Source organism: Cnephaeus nilssonii (assembly GCF_951640355.1).
Source record: "Cnephaeus nilssonii genome assembly, chromosome: 7".
Classification (NCBI taxonomy): domain Eukaryota; kingdom Metazoa; phylum Chordata; class Mammalia; order Chiroptera; family Vespertilionidae; genus Cnephaeus; species Cnephaeus nilssonii.
The window spans coordinates 70712891-70731235 of NC_137078.1; the positions used below are offsets into that span (position 1 = coordinate 70712891).

The 18345-nt window shown below is 40.3% G+C and overlaps 1 protein-coding gene across 1 annotated transcript in view; it reads left to right on the forward strand.

The window, feature by feature from the left end:
- ZYG11B (zyg-11 family member B, cell cycle regulator) overlaps window positions 1–18345 on the forward strand; it is a 69023-nt gene that overhangs the window by 28282 nt on the left and 22396 nt on the right. Inside the window, exons 3-4 of the mRNA XM_079776480.1 lie at window positions 7920–8674; window positions 17437–17577. Coding sequence (XP_079632606.1) covers window positions 7920–8674; window positions 17437–17577 — 896 coding nt within the window. The remainder of the gene's footprint in view (window positions 1–7919; window positions 8675–17436; window positions 17578–18345) is intronic.

Sequence of the window (18345 nt, forward strand, 5' to 3'; positions counted from 1 at the left end):
GGAGTGATGGTTAATTTGCATGTTACTCTTTTATTAGGTAGGATTATTAATAATGAACTACAACATTTTCTAATGACTGATTACTATAATAGTGTTGTATTCATTTCCCTTAAGCGCCTTACACACAGGTGCACCATTTCTCTCCACTAATACTAGCAGCGAATATTTTAGCTGATTGCCACATCATTAGTCTTGTACTGACTTGTTTGGTGTGCACAACAGGAAATATTTCACTTTTGGAGAACAAGAAAAATAGATTTATTTGCGTTATGCTTATTGATTTGTGCAGTTATTCAGTGTCTGGTAAGTTAATGTTCAAGAAAAAGTATTAATTTTTATTTAAATGTTTTATTATGTTAATGATTACTCATTTATTTCAGCCCTCTGTATTCAGCATGTCTCTATCAAAATAAAGCTACGTTTCTATGAAAATTGAAGCTTTTGTTTTTTTGCGGCCCACATAAAGTTAAACCTTGTTTATTTGGCTCTTGTTAGCCTTTGAGTTTGACATGTTTGCTTTAAATAGATAAAATAATGGAAGTAGTTTTTAAGTCACTCTAACTAGATAATTATCCTCTGGAGTAGTGTCTTGTAGAGGCTGTATGCTTGACTAAAATGTGTTTTCTACTTCCTCAAGCTGCCTTCTGATGAGAAAACTGAGGGTTAGAGAAGTAACCTGCTGCCCCCATTTGTGTTACCCCAATATGATTACCTGCATTATTCACCAAAAAGTATTACTAGATTATTTAATCTCTTTGTAAAAATCATATCCACCTTCAAATAATCAAGAGTGGATACTACTACTAATATGCAAAAGAACATATTGCCAATTCTTGTCACAATTTTAGAAAGTTGCTTCATAAATTTTTCTGTGTGTTTAAAAATTTTCATAATAAAATGTTTTGGGAAAAACATTCCATGAATGCTTTTAAAATTGGTAATATCAGCCTGGCTGGTGTGATCATGGCTCAGTGGTTGAGTGTTGACCCATGAACCAAGAGGTTGCCAGTTCGATTCCCTGTCAGAGCATATGCCCAAGTTGTGGGCTAATCCCCAATGGGAGGCATGCAGGAAGCAGCCAATCAATGTTACTATCTCTCTATCCCTCTTTCCTTCCTCTCTAAAAGAATCAATAAAATTGATAATATATTTTTCTAATAGCGTACTGATTTTTAAAAATACTTTATTTACATTAAAAAATTTTTACTTATTTACCAAATTCAAAGGATTAATGAGATTGTTAATAGTCTTTATTAAAATAAACCTGATGCTCCCCTGGCCAGGGGTGTTCAGTGGTTAGAGCGTCACCCTATACATCGAAGAGTTAAGGGTTTGATTCCCAGTCAGGGCTCATACAGGTTGCGAGTTTGATCCCCAGTCAGGGTGAGTGTGAGGCAACTGATCGATGTTTCTCCCATCAATGTTTCTCTCCCATCCTCTCCTTCTAGAATCAATGAAAAACATATCCTCAGTTGAGGATTTAAAATAATAATAAACCTGAAGCTGAAGTTTTCTTACAGAGATCTATAATTCTCTTACCATAATTTCTGCTCATTCTATCTGTGTCTCAGTGCTCAAAATTTTCCAGGAAATGTGCACTTATGAGCTACGAATCAGAATAAGAATTTTGTCATCTAATGTTAATGTGTCTGTGTTATACTGCCTACCAAACCTAAATTGATACACCTTGACATGTTCAGGTATGGGATTAAATTGAAACCTTTTGAAACATGAATTACATCCTTGAAAGCCAAATAGACTTTCTAAATGATTGAGGGTGTATAGTCCCAGACCAATGCCCCATTTATCTGGAAGTCATATTTCTGGTCACCTCAGCCATCTATAGACTAAAGCAGAAAGAAATAAAAAATGCTTTGGGGCAAATTAATTGCATTAATGCTTCTGTACTTTATTTGTTGAAAGAACTCATTGAGGAACCCTCATTTAGAACATATTGATTCTTTGACCCTGGCAAATTAAGAATTTGCCCTGGGCCCTGACCTGGATAGAGCATCGGCCTGCAGACTGAAGGGTCCCAGGTTCGATTCCGGTCAAGGGCATGTACCTTGGTTGCGGGCAGTAGGAGGTGTGCAGGAGGCAGCTGATCAATGTTTCTCTCCCATTGATGTTTCTAACTCTCTATCCCTCTCCCTTCCTCTCTGTAAAAAATCAATAAAATATATTTAAAAAAAAAAAGAATTTGCCCTGGATGGCATGGCTCAGTGGTCAGAGTGTCGGCTGCTCACTAAGGGTCTCAGGTTTGATTCCCGGTCAAGGGCATGTACCTGAGTTGCAGGTTCCATCCCCGGCCCGGGTAGGGGAACCTGTGGGAGGCAACCAATCGATGTGTCTCTTACATACTAATAGATGTTTCTCTCTCTCTCTCCTCTGTCTGTCTCCCACTCCTTCCCTCCTTTCCACTCTCTCTGGAAAGCAATACTATATAATAAAAGCCTAATATGCAAATCAACCAAATGGTGGAATGTCTGGTCGCTATGATGTGCACTGACCACCAGGGGGCAGACACTCAATACAGGAGCTGCCCACAGGCCCCAGGCCAGCCAAGGCGGGTGCCAGTGGGAGCCCCTGGTCATCCCGCCTGTTGCCCCACAGATCGGCTCTGATTGCTGGCCAGGCCTAGGGACCCTACCCGTGCACAAATTTTGTGCACTGGGCCTCTAGTAAATAATATCTGTGAGGATTAACAAGCAAAACCAAAAAAGAATTTATAATCTGGCCCTGACTGGTTTGGCTCGGTGGATAGAGCATCAGCCTGCAGACTGAAGGGTCCCAGGTTTGATTCCAGTCAAGGTCATGTACCTTGGTTGCAGGCACATCCCCAGTAGGGGGTGTGCAGGAGGCAGCTGATGGATGTTTCTCTCTCATCGATGTTTCTAACTCTCTATCCCTCTCCCTTCCTCTCTGTAAAAAATCAATAAAATATGTTTTTAAAAATTGATAATCTGAAGGGGCAGGCTGTCAACTACAACCCAAGCAGATCGAATGACAGCAAAGGAAGATTTAGCTCAAATACATTGTAGCAAGTACAAGTATTGGTCATGGAAAAAGACAGACGATTCTTTAGTATGTTTATTTTTGAAAGAAGGAAAAGATCTAGAAAGATTTCTTTCAAATATAATTAACGACGTTTGTATAGTGCAGTGGTCGGCAAACTCATTAGTCAACAGAGCCAAATATCAACAGTACGATTGAAATTACTTTTGAGAGCCAAATTTTTTAAACTTAAACTTCTTCTAATGCCACTTCTTCAAAATAGACTCGCCCAGGCTGTGGTATTTTGTGGAAGAGCCACACTCAAGGGGCCAAAGAGCCGCATGTGGCTCGCGAGCCGCAGTTTGCCGACCACAGGTATAGTGCATTCAGTTTGCAAAGTGCTTTGTATGTATATTGTCTTATTTCATCTTTACAGCAAACCCTGTGAAGGAGATATAACTTCACATTTTACAGATAAGGAAAATTAGACTTGTGGAGTAATTTGTCCGGTGTCAAATAGCAAATAAATATTGGAATCAGGACTTAAATACAGGACTGGTTTCTAAACCTCAGTCTCTCTTTTTTCCTTCTTTAAAATTTCTTTGCTCTTTTAATTCCATTACTCTCAATTATAGACCCTTAAACTTAGTAATTAGAAAAATTCACTTAATGTACACTGACCCAAATAGGCCAGGAGTAACCCATTTCACTAAATGTATGTATACAATATCAAAAGGCACTGTGATAGTCACTAAGATTAAAATCAGTCTAAATTAACTCAGGAGGTTAATTTCTTCTGTAAAACATTTAAAAATATATGAAAATTTAATTTGTGGCATAAACTAGGTAAATATTGATCTTAACTAAGTGTCTATTCCCATTTTGTTTTTTACAAGAATCCTTAATAGAAATCTTTAACGTATTGTGAAAGGAGTTACTAATGAGTGCAGAAGAGGCTCAATAGAAATAAAATGTATAAGAAGCACGTGCCAGAGGAGAAAATTATTGAGCACCTGTTGCATGCCAGGCACTGTGTCAGGTGTTGAGCATACAATATTAAACACAAATGTTGCTCACATGGGGTATATAGTCCAGTTGGAGACATACTAGTAATTAAGAAGCAAACAAACATATAGGATTACAACTTGTGATATATTCTCTGAGGGAAAAAAGAACATGGTTTTTAGGAAAAATTTTAAAAAAGGAAGGTATCTACTTTAGGTTGGATGATGAATGAAAGCTTCTCCAAGGAGGTGATAATTAGGCTGAGATCTGAATGATGAGGAGGCCGTTCAGTAATATAAAGCTAAACCTCCTCAGCACTGCCTGGGAATTCTTGAGTATTTCTCTGATCATTATTAGTGCTCCTAATAATTGTTCCAGATGTTTTTTGCTCTTCTCAGACTTTCTGTCACTTATTAGCAAGAAATTTGAAACCATCAGATGGATTTCCCTTAATTCCATGTCAACACTTTTTAATTTTCTGCAGTGATCTCTTTAAAATTGAACTTTGCATTTTTAAGACAATTGTTGAGTCACCTGAAGTTGTAATAAATAATATAGATGATATCCTCTTTCTCCAGTGGAAGTGAAACCATAGTACAAAATCACAACCAGGATATTGACATTGATATGGTCAAAATTTCCATCTCCACAAGGATCCCTCATGTTGCCCTGTTGTTGTTTTTTTAATGTATATTTTTATTGATTTCAGAGAAGAAGGGAGAGGGAGAGAGAGAGAGAGAAACATCAATGATGAGAGAGAATCATTGATTGGCTGCCTCCTGCACGTCCCCTATTGGGAATCTAGCCCGAAACCCCGGAATGTGCCCTTGACGGAATCGAACCTGGGACCTTTCAGTCTGCAGACCAATGCTCTATCCACTGAGCCAAACCAGCAAGGGCCATATTACCCTTTTATAGGCACAATCACTTCTCTCCTTCTCCTTACCCCTCCGTAAACTCTGGCAACCATTTCTGTTCACCATTTCTGTAATTTTGTCATTTTAAGAATGTTATATATGTGGAATTATTCAGTATATAACCTTTTGGGATTTGCTTTTGTTACTCAGCATAATTTATTCTGGAGACTCCTCCAGATTGTTGTGTATATCAATCATTCCTTTTTAGTAGGTGTACCTGTTAATAATGGTGGATTTTGTAATCAAAGAAAACACGATAATTTCAAGAGAAACATCAAAAGTGCTTTATTCAAAGTAATGTCCATCACTAGCTACACATTTCCCCCATCTTTCAGGTAATTTGTGGATACCATCCCAATAGAACTTTCCTTGTTTTGAGCCAAACCCTTCAGAGACCCAACTTTCCACTTCTTCGTACATTTTGAAGTGCTGCTCAGAAAGTGTGTGCCATTCATCAGAACAAGTGGTAATGTGAAGGAGCAAGGTCTAGTGAATACGGTGGGTGGGTTAATACTTCCCAGGCAAGATCTTTTAACGTGTCTTTAACTGGTTTTAACGTGTGTGATGGTGCGTCGTCATGAAGCAAAATTACTTTGCTGTGTCTTCTGGCCCATTCTGGTAGTTTTACGATCAAAGCGTGGTTCAAATTGATTATTTGTTGTCGGTAGTGATCAGTATTAATGGCTTCACCTGGTTTTAGAAGCTTATAATACACCATACCTTCCTGATCCCACCAACCGCAGAGCATTGTCTTCTTTCCGAAATGATTTGGCCTTGCAGTCCATGTTGATGGTTGACCTGGATCAACCCATGATTCTGTGCATTTGGGATTCTCAAAATACAATTTTCACCGCCCAGTCACAATTCAATGCAAAAAAGACATTCTTTTGTGCTGTTGAAGCAACATTTTACTGATGACTTTTCGGTTTTCCATTTGTCTTTTGTTCAGTTGATGTGGCACCCATTTTCCTTCCTTTAAAATCTTTCCCATTGCTTGTAAACGATCGGAAATTATTTGCTGAGCAACATTTAATCTTTCTGCAAGTTGTTTTTGAGTTTGACACGCATCTTCATCCAATAATGCTTGTAATTGTTGGTCTTCAGACTTTTTCGGTTGACCTGGATGTTGTCTTTCACATCGAAATCACTTTTAAAGCGTTTAAACCAGCGTTCACTAGTATCTTGAGATGGAACATGTTCACCATAAGCTTCCCGAAGTATTCAGCAGAACTTTTCTTCAAAATAAAGTAATAAATTAAAACTTCCCCCAAATGCTCTTTTTTTGGCACGAAATTCGACAGTTTTAAGCGTAAAAATATCTATGGTGTTAACACTTCAGAAAATTTGACATATGAAGTTTTGAAGCTTGTTGTCAACACAACAAAATAGCATAATATCAAATCACATATATATCAACATATGTGTAACTCCATCTATTGAAAAACAATCCGCATTATTAACTGATACACCTAGTATTTCTGATTAGTAGTCCATGTTATGAAGTACATCTGTTTGTATAACCATTCATCCACTGGGATAAATACCCAGGAGTGCTCTTGCTGGGTTGTTTGATAGTTGCATGTTTAGGTTTTAAGAAAAATGCCAAACTGTTTTTAAGTATGGTAGTACCATTTTACACTCCTGCCAGCAATATAGGACAGATTCAGTTTCTCCACATACTTGCCAGCCTTTGGTGTTGTTATAATTTTTTATTTGGGCATTCTCATAGCTATTATTTCTTTTAGTACTTTTCCAACCCTGTCCTCTTTCTCCTCTCTTGGGACTTCAATGACAAATAGCTCTGATCATTTCTTTTCAGTGTATTTTTTTTCTGTTTACATTTTAGTGATTTTTATTATTTCATCTTTTACTTTACTGATTCTTTCCTCTGTTCCTTCCATTCTAGTTGAACCCAACTATTATTGTATTTTTTAGTTCTAAAATTACCATTTGGTTTTTCTTAAGGTCTTTTATTTTTTGCTGAGGCTTTCCATTTTTTATTTGTTTCAAACATGTTTGTAATTGCCCACTTAAGCACTTTTTATTGTGGCTCCTTTAAAATATTTGTCAATTTTAACATTTTTGTTATCACATATTGAATTTATAGATTATCTTTTTTTTTTCAGTTTGAAACCTTACTGGTTCTTGGTATAGTGAGTTATTATTATTTTTATCTCTTAGGGACTTCAAGAGGTTACTATGTTCACTGTATTTGAGTTCATCTGACAGGGAGGGTCTATAACCTCTAGATCCTCTTTTTTGTTGTTGTTGTTAGATCCTCTTAGTAATATTTTAGATTTTATTAGCTAGTAGTTTAATAATGAACTATAGACATATGTGCTAACTATATTTGTATGTAGATATGTGTTTAATAATGTGTTATAGTGACTTAAAGGGATAAGCTTTAAATGCATTACTAACAAATTTACCCCCAGATCTAGGAGCATCACACAAAGTTTAGACCTCACTCATGGTTCATAAATGCTGCAAATTTATGAAGGGTTCTGCTCCATGGTCACCCTAGGACATAGGCTGATAGAAGCTCCACTCTCATAAAGGTTAACTATCTAGAATTTGAAGGCTCCTCATTTGTCATAGCAGGAAAAGATTGAATGAAAAATTATGCAGTGCGTCTCAGGTGCTTCAGGTTACAGCAGATTTGGCAGATCTAGGGAAATAACCCCATCTAACTCCAAGGGTGTTCTGGGAAATGTAATTGTCCATGAGTTCAGGAAGATGAGGAGAACCAGATGTTAGTTTCAGTAACGTCTACCACAGTCCTGAGTCTGCCACTTGCTAGTTCTGGGAAAGTCACTTTTCTAAGCCTCTGTTTACTCATCTATAAATTGTAGATAATATTTTTACCTAGGCCAATTGTTTTATATATATATTAAATGAAACATTGTCACATGGGAGTGCTTTGGAAATGTAAAGTATGCTGGAAATTTTAGCTTTTCTTTAACCATTTTTTGAAGTTGAAGTACTGCTTTTTTTTTTTTTCAGGTCTCCTGAATGATGGAACTGTAGGTATTTTTAGGGGCAACCAGATGCGCTTAAAGAGAGCTTGCATTCGCAAAGCCAAGATCTCTGCTGTTGCTTTTCGCAAAGCCTTCTGCCATCACAAGTTAGTGGAACTTGATGCGACAGGTGTGAATGCTGACATCACGATTACAGACATCATCAGCGGGCTTGGCAGTAATAAATGGATCCAGCAAAATCTCCAGTGCCTGGTGCTGAATTCATTAACTCTGTCCCTTGAAGATCCTTATGAGCGGTGCTTCAACCAGCTTTCTGGCCTTCGAGCATTAAGCATCACCAACGTTCTCTTTTACAATGAAGACCTGGCTGAAGTTGCCTCATTGCCAAGATTAGAGAGCCTGGATATTTCTAACACCTCGATCACAGACATCACGGCTCTGCTGGCTTGCAAAGACCGACTCAAGTCTCTAACCATGCATCACTTAAAATGTTTAAAAATGACAACTACTCAGATACTGGATGTTGTTCGAGAACTAAAATATCTGAATCATCTTGATATATCAGATGATAAACAATTTACATCAGACATAGCCCTTCGATTATTAGAACAAAAAGATATCCTACCCAACCTGGTCTCCTTGGACGTTTCTGGGAGAAAGCATGTGACAGATAAAGCTGTTGAAGCCTTTATACAACAACGGCCCAGTATGCAGTTCGTAGGTTTGCTGGCCACTGATGCTGGTTATTCTGAATTCCTCACAGGCGAAGGGCATTTGAAGGTTAGAAAATGAATTATTTGTCAGGCTGTCTAATGTCTTAGTTACATAAGACCCATTAAGATGAATGTCTAATAATATCTGGACCTTGCTTTAGAGTCAGAGTCCTAACAAAAATCCCAGCTTGCTTACTTATGATCCAGAGCAAGCTATGATGTAATTTTTTGAGTCTACATTTCTTTATTTATAAAATGGATATCATTCCTACCTTGCAGAATTCTTTTGAAGATTAATAATTACATATGTAAAGTGAAAGTCATGTAGTAGACCCTAGAAAGCCTAGAGATTTAGAAAAATCTCTAAAAATCTACTGCAGAAATGGTAAAATTTTGCTTTTCTTAGGTTTCTTATACCTAGTGGTTTAAATTCAGTTTAGCAAGCATCTATTGAGCTTAATACAGTTTGGCATTCAAAGATGAAAAAGATACAGGATCTGCCTCCCAGGAGCTTAGTCTGATAGGAATGGTGATGGTATGGTCACAAAAAAACAAGAAGTATTAAGCCAAGGATAGCTATAGTTGCTATAAGAGAGTAGGAGAAATTTCTTCTAGCTGGAGAATTTGGGGCTTGATGGAGAAAATGGTATCTGAGTCAGACCTTGAAGAAAAGAATGTGACAAATTTAAGGAAAACTAATATTTTTCTAATATACATTGTATCCTCTAGATTCTTTATATTGATAGGTATTAACCCCATATTATAGATGTCAAACATAGACTCATACATTTTCTGATTTACTGTTCATTAGAACCAACATTTGGATCTACATGTCTAGTTCCAGAGCCACATTTCCCTCCCTCCCCCCTTATTACCTTTACCACTTAAGCAAAAGCATTCTTTGATCTGACCTGGTGCAGTGTCAGGGATGGCCTAGAAGTGAATATTATGGCTACAATGGCAACGTATCTTTTTTGAGCAACCATCATAGATTTCAATAAAGGAAAAGGAAAGGTTAATTATAAATATCTTATAAATATCTCAATTCCTAGGTTATTTATAAATTTAGACTTTAAAAAATAGAATGTAGAAAATGATTTTGAGTTAATCTTTTTTATTCATTCAATAAATATTTATCAGGTGTCTCTGTACACTAGATACTGTGCTGAACATGGGTTTTTGATTGTGAGGCCAGACAAATATGATCTTGCCCTCATGGAGCTTGTAAATAGTGAGGGAGTCAGACAGCCAAATATTATATGCTATGTGGCTGTGTTTGCAAATATATATGGTCACAAAAAAACAAGAATATACATATATAATATATATATATATCTATACTAATAATAGCCTAGGCCATCACGACCTAAATGACCAGACAGACTAACAGTCACCAGGAAGTGCATGGAGCACCTCTTGGTCCCTCCCCCGTGGCCCACAGGCTCCTATCACAGCAAGGCTGGCAGCAGGCGGGTGGGCGGGGTGGTGGTGGGTGAGCAGGGCAAGGCGGGTGCAGCGAGGTCATTAGCCTCTGGCCAGGGACCGGTCTGGAGGCCTAATGACCTAGCTGCAGCTGCATATCAGGCCTAGAGAGAGAGGCAGGGCCTGATTAGCAGCCTTCGCAGCTGCTGGCAAGGCCCAGAGAGAGAGAGAGAGAGAGAGAGAGAGAGAGAGGCAGGGCCTGATCCGCAGCTACCCGAAGATAGGCCAGGAGAGAAAGGCAGCTGTCAGCGGGGCCGTTCTGGATTTTCCAGAAGAGCCAATGGCTGCCTAGGAGGTGGAGCTTTTTTTTTTTTTTTTTTTTTTAATATATTTTATTGATTTTTTACAGAGAGGAAGGGAGAGGGATAGAGAGTTAGAAACATCGATGAGAGAGAAACATCAATCAGCTGCCTCCTGCACACCCACCACTGGGGATGTGCCCGCAACCAAGGCACATGCCCTTGACTGGAATCAAACCTGGGACCCTTCAGTCCAAAGGCCGACGCTCTGTCCACTGAGCCAAACCGGCTTCGGCAGGAGGTGGAGCTTTTGATGCTGACTGGTATAGAAACCGACCAATCAGAACCTAATCTGGGTGAACTGCGAAGGCAGATCCTAAGGTGGGGGCTGAGAAGGGGTTTTAAGAGCAACAGTTTTTGGTATAAGGTGTAAGAAAGTGGTTCAATTTTTTAATAACCGGTTTGGCAGTATAGTGCATATGGCTGGTTATCAGTCCAGATATAGGGATTATGTATTTTTGTCTGCAAAGAGCATCTCCTCCTGCTGAAAAAGGCTTCCCTCCCCCATTTAAGCAATCCTATCCTATGTAATCTATACCAGTGGTCAGCAAACTCATTAGTCAACAGAGCCAAATATCAACAGTACAACGATTGAAATTTCTTTTGAGAGCCCAATTTTTTAAACTTAAACTTCTTCTAATGCCACTTCTTCAAAATAGACTCGCCCAGGCCGTGATATTTTGTGGAAGAGCCACACTCAAGGGGCCAAAGAGCTGCATGTGGCTCACGAGCCGCAGTTTGCCGATCACGGATCTATACTAATAAAAGGATAATATGCTAATTAGATTGGGTCGACCAGCCATCTTCTGGACGTCCAACTTCCTTCCGGACAAAGCCATGGTGGTGGGGGCTGAGGCAGAGGCAGTTAGGGATGATCAGGCCAGCAAGGGAGGGCAGTTTGGGGCAATCGGGCCAGCAGGGGAGGGAATTTGGGGGTGACCAGGTTGGCAGGGGAGGGCGGTTAGGGGCAATCAGGCCGGCAGGGAAGAGCAGTTAGGGGTGATCAGGCTGGCAGGGGAGAGCAGTTGGGGGCAATCAGGCTGGCAGGGGAGCAGTTAGGGGTGATCAGGCAGGCAGGCAGAGAAGTTAGGGGCAATCAGGCAGGCAGGCAGAGAAGTTAGGGGAGATCAGGAAGGCAGGCAGAGGGGTTAGGGCAATCAGGCAGGCAGGCAGGTGACTGATTAGGAGCCAGTGGTCCCAGATTGTGAGAGGGATGTCCAGTTGGAGAGGGTGCAGGCTGGGTTAAGGGAACCCCCTCCCCATGTACGAATTTCATGCACTGGGCCTCTAGTAATATATATAAAAGATGTGTGGCAGGAAGGAGCATAGTACATTCAGGGAACTGAAGGAAGGCTACTTGGATAGAACTCAACAGTAGAAAGTCACAGAGTGATGAAATGAAGTTGGAGAACTAGATGCCAGGGCCAGATTTGGCAACATCACACAAGCCAGGTGTAGGACAATAAGAAGTATGAGGAACTTACTTAACAGCCCTTTATGAAACAAGCTAGGTTTCTAGTGCATGACTTGTTGATGAAGGGAGCACAAAAATGTAAATTACTATTTTAATATTACTTAAGTGCCTAATAAATCAGTCAGATAGTAAAGAATTGTAAAAATTAAAGGGCAAGAAAGCCCTGTGTGTTGGGAGTTGAGGAAGGATTTCCCAGAGGAGGTGAGCTTGACCTGCATCCTGAAGGATGACAAGAATGTGTCCCTGGTACATTAAGCCAAATAATCTCAAGGTAAAAATCCTATAAAAGTTGTGATCCAAGTTTGATTTTACAAATGCAACTGTAATTACTGTGAAATCTTGGCCCTAGCAAACACCGTATTTGTTATCATTATCTAATTCCACCTGTGTAACTCTTGAAGCAGTGATTCTCAACCTTGACTACAAGAAAAATCACATGGTGTGTAAGTATGTGAGATGATGGTCATGTTAACTAACCTTACCATTGTAATCATTTCATAGTATATACATGCATCAAATCATGTTGTATATCTTAAACTTACAATATTATATGTCAACTAGAGGCCCGGTACATGAAATTTGTGCATGGAGGGGAGGGGTGTCCCGCAGCCCGGCCTGGACCCTCTCGCAATCTGGGACTGCTGGCTCCTAACCACTCTGCCTGCCTGCCTGATTGCCCCTAACTGCTTCTGCCTGCCTACTTGATCGCCCCTAACCACTTCTGCCTGCCTGCCTGATCGCCCCTAACCACTTCTGCCTGCCTGCCTGAACACCCCTAACCACTTGCCTGCTCCTAACCACTCGGCTGCCTGCCCAATCACCCCTAACCACTCGCCTGCCTGCCTGATCGCTCTTAATCGCCTCTGCCTCAGCCCCCACCACCGTGGCTTTGTTCAGAAAGATGTTCAGAATGACGTCTGGAAGGTTGTCGGCTATAATAATAAAAGCATATTACGCTTTTATTATTATAGATTATTCTTGATAAAGCAAGAATAAAATTTTAATTGAAATAACCTGGGCCAAAACCGGTTTGGCTCAGTGGATAGAGCGTCGGCCTTCGGACTTGAGGGTCTCAGATTCGATTCCGGTCAAGGGCATGTACCTTGGTTGCGGGTGCATCCCCAGTAGGGGGTGTGCAAGAGGCAGCTGATCGATGTTTCTCTCTCATCGATGTTTCTAACTCTCTATCCCTCTCTCTTCCTCTCTGTAAAAAATCAATAAAATATATTTAATAATAATAAAAAAAGAAATAACCTGGGCCCTAGACAATGTTGCTAGGTGGTCAGAGTATTGCCCTTCAATTCTCAGTGAAGGGCACATACCTGGGTTGTAGGTTTGATCCCTAGCCCCAGTTGGACTGCCCTGGAGGCAGTCAATCGACATGTCTCTTTCACATGGATGTTTTCTCTCTCCCTCTCTCCCCCTCCCTCCTTCCCTTCTTCCCTCTTTTCTACTCTCTCTAAAAATCAGTCAAAAAATATATCCTCGGGTGAGGATTAAAAAAAAAAAAAAAGAAATAGCCTGGAAAGCTTGAACAAGTAAATCAGAATCACAGGGAGGTGGAACTCAGGCTTCAATATTTTTTAAAACTGAGTAGGTGATTAATATGCAGCCAAAGTTGAGAATCATTGTTTTAAAATATTTTTAAGATAAAGATAATTGGATCTTTGCCCTTTATTCAACTAAATACAACAATTTATGTTCTTTTTACATTATTTGACTACTGATTTGAAAACTGGAAAATAACAGGTCATGTTAAGGGAGGAGAGCTGATGTTGCCATGTCTCGTTTTGTAGAATTGTCTAACTTAGTAAAGTTGATGAAAAACTTGTCTGAAATAATTGTCTTAGTATTGTGATGCTTTAAATTAGTTGAGACTGGTTTTTTGGCTTTACATTCCGAGTTTTTTAGGTCAGACTGAAGGATGCAAGAAATAGAGACAGTGTGACTTCCTAGAATTCTTTATAAGGCATTGCATATATGGTACTCTGAGTGGTTAGTTATAAGAAGAGGTTTGTGGGGATTTGGGGGGGGGGGGGCGGTATTTTTGCATTTATATATATACTAGAGGCCCAGTGCATGATTGAATCATGCACGTGTAGGGTCCCCTACACACTTTCGCTTTTCGTGGTAGAGCTGGGTGCCTGTCCGCTGGTGCGACAGGCACCCAGCTCCCACACTTTTGATGGTCCGTGGCCGCTGAGGGGGGCTACCCTGCTGTTGAGAGGCGCAGGGGGCGGGAGTCTAGTTCAGTGATGGGCAACCTTTTGAGCTTGGTGTGTCAAACTTCGCCAAAAAACTGAGCATAACTCGGGTAGTGTGTCACTTTGAGGAAAAAACATTATTTCGCAAATGTTTCATCCTCAGGAGCAGCAAATGTTTCATCCTCGGCATGCGGCCGCTTCAGTGGCCGCGTGTCATCAGTAATGGCTACGTGTGTCAGTGCTGACACACGTGTCATAGGTTCACCATTACTGGTCTAGTTTGTATTAGACCTTGTAGCATATCATATCAATGGTTGAAATGTCAGTCATAATGCAGCCCTTCATTTCCTCAAAGCTGCATTTCCTTTCTAAATACTATTTGTTCATATAAAACCCAGTTTCTGAGTAATATATTTTTTAAGTATTTATTTTTCTTTCATCCTGCATAATGTTACTGCCAAAAAATACCTGTCTTCCAATTTAATGAGATTATATCTTTCTGAATGACAGGGTTGTTGTTGTTTTGTTTTGTTTTTACATGTTTTTAAACCTTATTATAAAATAAGATGGATACAAAGACTGTAAATAACAAATGTATACTGTAGTGAGTGAAAATAAGGTGAACACATTTGAGACCATCACTCTGTTAATAAATAGAACTTTGTCAGCTACCCTGAAGCTCTTCCATGTGTCCAATTCTGATTACAACTCCCTCCTTCTCCACAAAAGTATCTCTATTCTGACTTTATAATAATAATCATGTCATTGCTTTTTTTATATATAGTTTTATGACCCAACTATTTATCTCTAGGGACTTAGTCTTGTCCATTTTTTCAAAATTTTGTCTTTTGAGTATCTTTTAATTTACAAGTTCTCTCCATCCCTTTCTTTTCCTTATGATGTGTCTATGAAAGAATCCAGCTTTTTTTGACTTGTAGAATTTCCCTCAATCTGGATTTTCTTGACTATATACTTTTTTTTTTTTTTTTTTTTTTTACTATATACTCTTGATGCATATTTCCCTGTGTTTGAATTTTATACAAATTGGTAGTTAGATTGGGAAACTTAATCACACTCATGTTTGATACCTTTGGCAGGACCCTTAAGGTGTCATGCTGTTTCATTAAGGAAGTATATAATGTCTGGTTGTTATTTGTTCTGTGATGTTAACAGTTGTTGAAACTTAATACCTAGTTCCATTAATTCATTGGAGATTATGGTGCTATTCTAATAATTTCTCTTTCACTTATTAGTTGGATTACTTTTATAAAGAGCCACTTCTTATTATATACATTTGGTTACCCAATGGTACATGAACCATAGTTTAAGTGTATTAACCTTTATAAATGGGAAATTCCTAGATGGTCTTAATTTTTAACAGAACCTCTTGATGCTGAATGAGAGCTTAATAAATCTGGGAAAATTAATTTATACATTTATGTGATGAATACTTACTGAGTTTTTACTGTGAGGCACACATAATGCCAGCTGTTGGGATACAGTGGTGAATGGGTCAGTCTAGTTGGGGGAGGGGTGGTTATGATAATGGCTATGAAGAAGATGTTTCAGAGGGACCTGACTTAGATTGGTGGGTCAGAGAAGGACTTGCTAAAGAAGTATTATTTAACTTGAATTGGGAAGGTTGAGTAGAAGAGAGGAAGATTTCAATGAGAGGATATTATAAACTAGAGGCCTGGTGCATGAAAATTTATGCACTGGGGGGGGCGGTCCCTCAGCCCAGCCTGCCCCCTCTCACAGTCTGGGAGCCCTCAGGGGCGGGAGGCAACCCGGTGATCAGGGGAAGGCGACACCCCTATCACAGCTCTGTTGCTGCCACGCTGACAGTGCAAACCTTGGCCGTCCCTGGTTACTTGAGCCTCGGGCGGCCCTGGGCGGCTGCGCAGCCACCATCCAAGGCTTGCCTGCACCTTGGGCCGGCCCTGGGCGGCTGGGGGCTGAAGGGACTGGGGAACTCCAGAGTCAGGCATGCAGAGCAGCCGGACCTGCCTGGGGGCAGGCCAGGCCATGCCGCGCGCCTGCCGCTCCGGCGGGGCTGAGGGTACTGGCCGCCGCCATCTTTGAGGGTGTGACAGTCAATTAGCATATTCCCTCCTTATTGGCTGTGGGCACTGCCATCTTTGTGAGGGTGTGATGGGCAATTAGCATATTCCCTCTTTATTAGATAGGATACCTAGAGGCCTGATGCACGAAATTCTTGCAAAAGTAGGCCTTCCTTCCCCCAGCTGCCGGCACCAACTTCCCTCTGGCACCTAGGACTCTGGCTTCCCTCCAGCCACTGGCAGGCACCCACGACCCGGACTTCCCTTGCAGCCCCGGCTTTGTCCAGAAGGTCGTCCGGAAGGATGACTGGTCTAATTAGCATATTATGCTTTTATTATTATAGGTGATTTTTTCCTGGGAAAGAGCTTGAGTTATTGAAAGATCAGGAAAATAGCCCATATGGCTATAACATTGTATGTTAGGGGGAGAGAGTACCTTAAGAGGTAGATAAAAGCCTAATCGCAAGGCAAGACCTTATAGATCAGTGATGGGCAACCTTTTGAGCTTGGTGTGTCAAACTTCGCCAAAAAACTGAGCATAACTCGGGTAGTGTGTCACTTTGAGGAAAAAACATTATTTCGCAAATGTTTCATCCTCAGGAGCAGCAAATGTTTCGTCCTCGGCATGCGGCCGCCTCAGCGGCCGTGTGTCATCAGAAATGGCTACGCGTGTCAGTGCTGACACGTGTGTCATAGGTTCGCCATCACTGTTATAGATAGTATTAAATAAATTGAGATTTATTTTAGGTGCAATGTAGAAAATTTTACCCACAGGCTTATAGTAGGGTCTGAGTCTATCCTATATATTAAGAGAGGAATATGCTAATTATCCGTTACACCATGAGGTGTAACGACGATGACCGCGTAACGATCAGATCACAGATCTGCAGATGGTGGGGGAGTGAACTACAAGCGGGTGGCAGAGAGCTATGGGACGGGGCAGGGCAGCAAGCCAGTGGGAGGTGGAGAGCTACAGGAGGGGGCAGGGCAGCAAGCTATGAGGGGGGTGGGGGAGAGCTACAGGAGGGCGGGCCAGTGGGCGGAGAGCTACAGGAGGGCAGCAGTGACCTACTGGTGCACGGATTCGTGTGCAGGGCTACTAGTCTAATATATATCTCTATCTCTATATATCTTTATCTATATATCTATATCTCTCTTTAACATATGTGCACCTGCATAGGATGACTATTCTGATTTGTTTTAAGCCTTACGTAGCTATCCTGGATGCCATCTATACAAATGATGTTTGGATAGAGAAAGTTAGGGGGTTGAGAAGAACCTAAAAGCTAATTTTCTGGCTCTGTTCAAAGGTGTCTGGAGAAGCCAACGAAACTCAGATTGCAGAAGCATTGAAGCGGTACAGTGAACGAGCATTCTTTGTCCGGGAAGCTCTATTTCATCTTTTTAGTCTGACTCATGTGATGGAAAAAACAAAGCCAGAAATTTTAAAGGTAAGAATAAGAAACTGGATATGAAAAATTTATCTGCCTGGATAGATGATGGTTTTGTAAAGAAAACTGGTGAAAATATGCATTTAGCCTTTGACTTTTTTTGTAATAGGATTGATGATGTATGACTTCACTTATTAGCAGTAAATGAGAAAGAAAGAAGATAGTTGCATAATGTTTTTGAAGTTATATAGCAGTCTCATTAAGCAGTATGAATATTACTTCCAGATGATATTTAACTACCTAAAACCAGTGACCAGTGTGATATTTTCTCACCAGTTGTAGTTGAAAATGGAAGTATATCAGGACACTGCAATAGATATTGGCCCTGTATTGCTTCAGTATATGCTCTTTTTAGAAATACAACATTGGAATTGCAATGCCATTTATAAACCTCCTGTGTTTTCCATGCCATTTATAAACCTCCTGTGCCATTTATAAACCTCCTGTGCTTTCATAACTAAGCCATGTTATTTTAACCAAGACAGCTTTTAAAGGGCAAGTAAGAAAGATTCTTAATTTTGTTGATTGCTTAGGGCAGTGTTTGTCAGAATGTGGTCTTTGTCTACCAGATGTCTGGTATATTGCCTATTTTAAAAAGCAGATTTGTGAACCCCACCCCAAGAAATTTAGATTCAATAGGGGAATCTGCAGGGGAAGTGATGAGAAGAGATTAACCAAAGAATTTATATGCATATCCCATCCATACAAGACAATAGGAAGGTGAAGGCCTGGGGGAGGGGAGGGGAACCGGGAAGAGAAGGTCAAAAG